Source organism: Papaver somniferum, unplaced genomic scaffold (genome assembly GCF_003573695.1).
Source record: "Papaver somniferum cultivar HN1 unplaced genomic scaffold, ASM357369v1 unplaced-scaffold_114, whole genome shotgun sequence".
In the NCBI taxonomy this organism is placed as follows: domain Eukaryota; kingdom Viridiplantae; phylum Streptophyta; class Magnoliopsida; order Ranunculales; family Papaveraceae; genus Papaver; species Papaver somniferum.
Window position 1 is genome coordinate 486,134 of NW_020620381.1, and position 7,268 is coordinate 493,401.

A 7,268-nucleotide genomic window follows, 5' to 3' on the forward strand; every position below is an offset into this window, starting at 1 on the left:
TCAACATGTAATAGGTTGCAAATGGGTGTTCAGACTTAAATACAAATCAGATAGTACAATTGATAAACACAAGGCTAGACTTGTAGCAAAGGGGTATCATCAACAACAAGGATTAGACTTTGAGGAGACATTCAGTCCTGTTGTTAGACCTAAAACAATAATAATTATTTTGTCCATAGCAGTTCAATATGATTGGAAAATTCATCAGCTGGATGTCAGCAATGCTTTCTTACATGGAGAGCTCAAGGAAATTTGCTACATGTCACAACCTTCTGGCTTTATTGATCATGAAAAGAAAATCATGTATTTTTATTACACAAGGAAATTTATGGTTTGAAACAAGCTCCAAGAGCTTGGTATGAGAAGTTAAGTACAACTCTTTTTGCTCTAAACTTTGTTAATTCAAAAGATGATACTTCCTAATTTGTACATCAACAAGGATCTCAATTGACATTGGCACTTATTTATGTTAAGGACATCCTTCTTACTGGCTCTTCACCTGAATTTCTTCAATCCATAATTTCTCAACTTCAAGCTCAGTTTCCAATCAAGGATCTTGGAGATTTGCATTACTTCTTGGGACTTGAAGTGAAAAGAGATTCTTCTACTTTGTTTCTTTCTCAGACCAAATATGCCATGGATCTGTTTAAAAGATTTAATATGGAAGGTGAAAAAGCTTGTCAAACCCCTTTCGCAGTCTCAGATAAATTGTTAAAAGATGTTGGTGAATTACTTGATGATTCATCTGAATACAGGTCTCTAGTGGGTTCTCTTCACTATCTTACATGGACAAGGCCTGAGATTTTCTATGTTGTGTATCTAGTTTGTCAGCACATGCAACATCCTAGAGTTTCACATCTCACTGCAGCTAAAAGAATTCTCAGATACATTAAGGGTACTCTCCATTTTGGCTTGGAATTTACAAAAGGTTCTTTTTTCTTATTAGTCTTTTCAGATGCTGATTGGTCTTGTAATGTTGATGATAAAAAGTCTACAGGTGGATATTGTGTATTATTGGGATCCAATTTGGTTTCTTGGTCTTTTAAAAAGCAAACAAAAGTTGCCAGATCTAGCACATAGGCTGAGTATAGAACTCTTGCTCACACTGCAGCTGAGATTGTGTGGATATGTTTTATTTTTCAGGACTTACATTTTCCAGTATCTGGTGTACCTAAACTTAGCTGTGACAATATAATCTCTATCTCTCTAGCTTCTATTACAGTTCAACAGTCAAAAATGAAACATGTTCATTTAGACTATCATTTTGTCAGGAGCTTGTTCAGTCCTGGATAAGGACGTACAGCTGATGCCAGGCTGTTCCTAACATGTTATTCACGTTTTGTGTGCGTGACTATACAACGGAAACTTTCTGTATATTAGTGTATGGTTAACTTTTGTAATACAAATCATCTTCTCTGTAATAAAGAACTTTGAGTTCCATTAATGGTGAACAAAACCCATTGATTTTTATGATCATTTACAACTTTTAGTATCGATAATATTGTATCTTACCCACTAAGTTAGGAAAAAATGTGACCAGGAAATTTTTATTTTGTTGTCGAACTGGGTCTTCTTCATCATTCAAAGGAGAAAATATTTTACTCTTTCGCTTTGTTCGTGTAACGACAACTAACCGTAACAGAAATCATGATCCTGAGGAGTTGTTGAGTTACAAGTATCATTTAAAAATCCTAAAGGAGCTGATAAAATTGAAGAAGGTATATGTAATAATTGGAGTGAATTGAACGATGTTATCTGTTGAGTTACAATTATCAGATCAAGAGAACTTTTTATGGGGAACAAGTTTATTCAGGGATAGAGAGGATGCCAAAGGAAAAGACGGAGAAGGTTTATGTGAAAAAGCACGCGACAATATGCCTGTGTGGGTTGGACCTGTTGACCCACCTCACTATGAATACATTCTAGCAACGGTAGACACAAACCCCTTTTTGCAACACTGCATGATCTGGTGAGCCACTGTCTCCTCTAGATTTAAGAAAACCTCATCTCGCACTGGATTTCCCATTTTCCATAATTTTTCCCTGGGTAAGAAGGATTTCTCAAATGAGCATCCATGGAGCTACAAGAGCCATTTAAGCTACCATTCACTATACTTACTGCAATGGCGCATATCAGCGTACAATTAGCTAAATGCAAAGAATATTGATGTTAAGATTTGGGTTAATTCGTTTCGCCCGTTTTCCATTCATCATAAGAATTATTTTATACAAACACAAACTTGTGACTCAAGACACTAAACCTAATAGACACCGTCTTGAGATCGATTTCGTGGGTCTCAAGTTAGCTACTTACACAAGCGTACCACATGCATGGACTGACCACATTGGTCTCGGAATCACAACTAACCATTTCGGTCTCAGAATAGAAACTAATTACTTGGGTCTCAAGACACAGTCTTGAGACCACATACGCATCTCCTAATACCCCCCCTCAAGACGGAGCATGCAGGTCACAAATGCCCATCTTGGACAAAAGACCTTGAAATTGAGCTTTCCCTAATGATTTGGTGAAGATATCCGTCAATTGCACCTCCGTAGGAGTGTAGGAAGGTGATAGAATTTTCTGTACTATAGCATCCCTGACAAGATGACAGTCCACCTCAATATGTTTGGTTCGTTCATGGAAAACTGGATTCTGAGCAATATATAATGCTGACTGACTATCACAGAGAAGGCTCATTCCGTATGGATGACGAACTCCCAAATCTCTAAGTAATTGTTTCAACCATTTCAATTCACAGGTAGCTGCAGCCATTGACCTTTATTCTGCTTCAGCTGAGCTACGTGAAACAGTTTGTTGCTTCTTTGTCTTCCATGACACCGGAGAATCCCCAAGAAGTACAAACCATCCTATCAATGATCGTCTTATCAAAGGACAACTTTCCCAATCTGAATCACAACATCCTTTTAAACTTAGGCTACTATCAGAGCGCAACAGAATTCCTTACCCAGTATTCTTCTTCAAATATCTAACCACACGAAGTGATGTTTCCCAATGTTCTATTCTCGGTTGTTGAATAAACTGAGACAACGTATGCACTGAGTAAGTAAGATCTGGTCTGGTTACTGACAAATAAATCAGCCTACCAATCAGTCTTCTATATTTCTCCACGTCATTCAACAATTATCCTGTTGCCAAATAAAGTCTATGATTAGTCTCCATTGGAAACTCTGCAGGTTTTTCTCCCAATAAACCCGTTTCCATGATAATATCCAATGCATATTTCCGCTGGCATACATAAAAACCTTGTTTACTGCGAGCTATCTCCAAACCCAGGAAATATTTCAACTTTCCCAAGTCTTTCATCTTGAAACATTGTCCCAAGTATGTTTTAAATTTATTAATCTCAACTAGATTATTTCCTGCAACAATTAAATCATCTACATACACCAAAACATTAAGCTGCATCTTTCCCTTGATCATAGTGAAAAGAGAATAGTCTGAGTATGACTGCCGGAACCCATAATTCTTCAAGGCTGTTGATAGTTTTGCAAACCAACAACGAGGAGCCTGTTTTAAACCATATAATGATATCTTAATTTTACACACCATGTTAGGATTACCTTTGGAAAATCCCCGTGGTATCTTCATATACACCTCTTCCTCCAAGTCTCCATGAAGGAAAGCGTTATGTACATCCATCTGATGTACTTCCCAATTTTTAACTGCTGCAACAGATAGAAAAGTACGTACCGTTGTCATTTTTGCTACTGGTGCAAATGTCTCTTTGTAATCCAACCCTTCAACTTGATGATTTCCAAAGATCACCAATCTTGATTTTAGGCGTACCAACTCCCCATTCGCATCATACTTCTCTGTGTAAATCCATTTACTCCCAAGTGCCTTCTTCCCCGGTGGAAATTCTTGCAATTCCCACGTACCTTGTTCTTCCAGTGCTCGTATTTCTTCTTCCATGGATTTCCGCCATCCTGGATGCTTCATAGCTTCCTTAAACTTGCGAGGCTCAGACCCAGCTGTTAGTGCTGGTAGATATTTCTTATGAACTGCAGAAAATCTATCACAACTAACATAATATGTCAAAGGATAAGGCGTACTTGAGGATGATGATTGTGTGGAATGAGGATGAGATGGAATATTTTCTCGAATGGTGTGCTTCACAAAGCCTTTGAGCCTACTAGAAGGAACATTCTGACGCTTGCCCTTACCCATCTCTTCTTCAGCTGTTACATCGTTGCTAGGACCAACATCCTCTTCAGGTTGTTCTGGAGTTTCGCCTTGTTCTGCAACTTCACCTTCATTCGCAACTATGTTGTTTTCATCATCGCTCCAACACACACCAGGACTTGATTGATCAGTCCCAGTCAAAACACCAGGTATATCGGTCTCATTATCTGCAGTGGAGTCAATCTCAGTTGAATCTCCTATACCAGTCTCGATAGAACCTCCAGAATTCGACTGATTCTTCTCAGTCGATGGATCAGAACCCAACTGGCCTGTCTCAGTCAAAGTACCATTCAAATCAGTCCTATACGGAAACTGATATTCACAAAACTTCACATCTCTTGACACCAGAAATTTTCTTGCGTCTAAATCATAGATTTTCCACGCCTTCTTACCAAATGGATATCCAAGAAATACACATCTTCTTCCTCTACTCGCGAACTTATCTTCTTTACTACTTTGATCATGTACATAGCACAAGCATCCAAACACCTTCAACTGATTATATGGAGGCTGCTTTCCAAACAATATTTCATAAGGAGTTTTATTTTTTAGAATAGGTGTAGGCGTACGATTAATTAAATAAGCAGCAGTCAATGCGCATTCCCCCCAAAAACGTATTAGCAAATTGGCTTGAAATATCAAAGCTCTTGCCACATTCATTATATGTTGATGCTTTCTCTCAACTCTCCCATTCTGTTGAGGTGTACCAACACATGATGTCTCAAAAACTATCCCATTAGTCCTAAAATATCCACGCAATGCATTAAACTCGGTTCCATTATCACTTCTAAAAATTTTGATTTCTTTACTAAATCGACGTTTCAGAAGAGCAATAAAGTTAAGGAATGTCTGTTCAACTTCAATTTTATTTTGAAGCAAATAAATCCACACACCTCTTGAAAAATCATCTACTATTGTCAAAAAAATATTGAGCTCCACAAGATGACTGAGTCCTATAAGGACCCCATAAATCTATATGAACCAACTCAAAAATACAACTAGATTTACTAAGACTACTAGCAAAACTAATACTATGATGTTTTGCTCGTGGACAAATATCACAAGCATCATTATTCTTCTTTAAAAACCTACTCACACCTGGCAACCTTTGTAACACTTTCTCTGATGGATGTCCCATTCGTCGATGCCACAGCTCGTATGAATTTCCACTGACAGCCATTACTTCAACTTGAGGCACACCACAGAAAATATATAGTCCACCTTGTCGTTCACCCACTCCAATCACCTTCCTCGTCAACCGGTCTTGTATAAGACATAAGTTGTTAGTACAATGAACATTACATACCAACTCATGAATAAGTTGTGTGACTGAAATCAAGTTACAGGTTATCTGAGGCACATAAAGCACATTATCTAGTCTCAAACCACCAGGAAGAATAACGGTTCCTATTTTCTCAGAATAAGCATATTTCCCATCTGGGAGTCCAACAGTACATGCCCTAATATCTTTCACATCTATCATGTCATCTCTTTTACACGTGACATGATTTGTATCCCCCGTGTCTACAATCCAAACTGTTTTCTTCTTCTTACCTTGGAGCTGAGACGTGGACTTTCTTGTATTTAAAAACTCAAGCACCTGTTGAAGCTGTGTTGTTGTTACTCCTGTCAAACCTGAGCCATCTGATGAGCACGCACCACCTGACTGTTTTGTCTCTGATATATTCAGGTTGTGTGCACGAACCTGGTTGACAGTTCCCTGTCCTCTACCTCCTCTGCTATTGGTAAAGCCAGCACGCCCTCTACCACCTGCTCTGCCTCCTCTACCATATCCTCTTCCGCCTCTAGATCTGTCTCCCCACCATTCAGAGTATCCAATAAGCTGAAAACACCCTTCATCTGAGTGTCCTTCTCTGCTACAGTGCTTGCAATACTTGGTAGGATCATATGTATTGTTGATTTGACGCTGATCAGACTGCACCCTGAATGTCATCACATTATCTTGTACCTCTGTTGACATAGCTACATCTCCTATTCTCAGACGCTCTGAATTCACCATTGTCTGGTAGGATACATCTATTGATGGTAATGGATCTCTCGCCAACAGCTGCTCACGCAGTGAGATATACAGAGAATCTAATCCAATCAAAAAATAATGCAGGAAGTCCTCTTCTCTCAACGTACTGACCTGACTTGCGATATTACAAGCGCACTTACCACACTTGCACTGAGGTACCTTCATATATGTCACCAACTCATCCCATATCTTATTTAATCTCCCAAAATAAACAGCTACACCTTCTTTATTCTTTTGTTTGCACTCACTCAAAGACGCTTGAAGCTGACAGATCCTTGTTCCGCTTACAACACAGAATCTTCTCTTCAAGTGTGTCCACAGCAAGTTTGCATTATCATAGTCTCCCAAACTCGATCTGATTGATGGCTCTAACGTGTTGCTGATCCAGGAAACAAGCATTGACTGGACCGCAATCCATTCTTCCAATTGGTCGCAATCTTCAGGTTCTGTGATAGTCTCATCAACAAAACCGAACTTCCTCTTGGAAATCAAAGATCTTCTTATGGCTCTATCCCATTCATCATAGTTGGTGCCCTTTAGAACAATCAGTGTGATGATAATTCCCGGACCATCACTCGACCCTAGATGATATACTGGATTCTTCTTTTGCATGTCATACTCTATACTTTTCCCTTTTGTTGATGATTCTATTTCACCACCCATCTTGTAGATCTTCACGATTTATGGTTTTTTTTTTTAGGTTTATCAACTGGCTCTTGATGCCATGTTAAGATTTGGTTAATTCCTTTCGTCCTTTTTCCATTCATCATAAGAATTCTTTTATACAAACACAAACTTGTGACTCAAGACACTAAACCTAATAGACACCGACTTGAGACCGCTTTCGTGGGTCTCAAGTTAGCTACTTACACAAGCGGACCACATGCATGGACTGACCACATTGGTCTCGGAATCACAACTAACCATTTCGGTCTCAGAATAGAAACTGATTAATTGGGTCTCAAGACACAGTCTTGAGACCACATACATATCTCCTAATAATTGACTTTCAAATTCGTGGAAG

The 7,268-nt window shown here is 38.8% G+C and overlaps 2 protein-coding genes across 2 annotated transcripts; one reads left to right on the top strand and one right to left on the bottom strand.

Annotated features, from left to right (window-relative positions):
• Positions 1-221: 221 nt before the first annotated feature.
• Positions 222-1,080, top strand: LOC113328694 (uncharacterized mitochondrial protein AtMg00810-like). The gene is made up of 2 exons (XM_026575718.1): positions 222-356; positions 475-1,080. Exons 1-2 carry the CDS (start codon positions 222-224, stop codon positions 1,078-1,080), a joined length of 741 nt encoding a protein of 246 aa, XP_026431503.1.
• A 2,064-nt stretch (positions 1,081-3,144) lies between these two features.
• Positions 3,145-6,907, bottom strand: LOC113328696. Its single transcript, XM_026575719.1, has 6 exons — positions 5,513-6,907; positions 5,305-5,375; positions 4,858-4,948; positions 3,715-4,716; positions 3,267-3,531; positions 3,145-3,149 (listed from the first exon to the last, which is right to left on the bottom strand). Exons 1-6 carry the CDS (start codon positions 6,905-6,907, stop codon positions 3,145-3,147), a joined length of 2,829 nt encoding a protein of 942 aa, XP_026431504.1.
• Between the last annotated feature and the right edge of the window lie 361 nt (positions 6,908-7,268).

Excerpts from the sequence above, each read along its gene's own strand:
- LOC113328694 (XM_026575718.1), top strand. The coding sequence starts at position 222 with ATGCTTTCTTACATGGAGAGCTCAAGGAAATTTGCTACATGTCACAAC. Across the intron at positions 357-474 it reads AAACAAGCTCCAAGAGCTTG|GACATCCTTCTTACTGGCTC; the intron begins GTATGAGAAGTT and ends ATTTATGTTAAG.
- LOC113328696 (XM_026575719.1), bottom strand. The coding sequence starts at position 6,907 with ATGGGTGGTGAAATAGAATCATCAACAAAAGGGAAAAGTATAGAGTAT. Across the intron at positions 5,376-5,512 it reads CACAACTTATTCATGAGTTG|TGGAAATTCATACGAGCTGT; the intron begins GTATGTAATGTT and ends AATGGCTGTCAG. Across the intron at positions 3,532-3,714 it reads CAGTAGCAAAAATGACAACG|GCTCCTCGTTGTTGGTTTGC; the intron begins GTACGTACTTTT and ends GGTTTAAAACAG.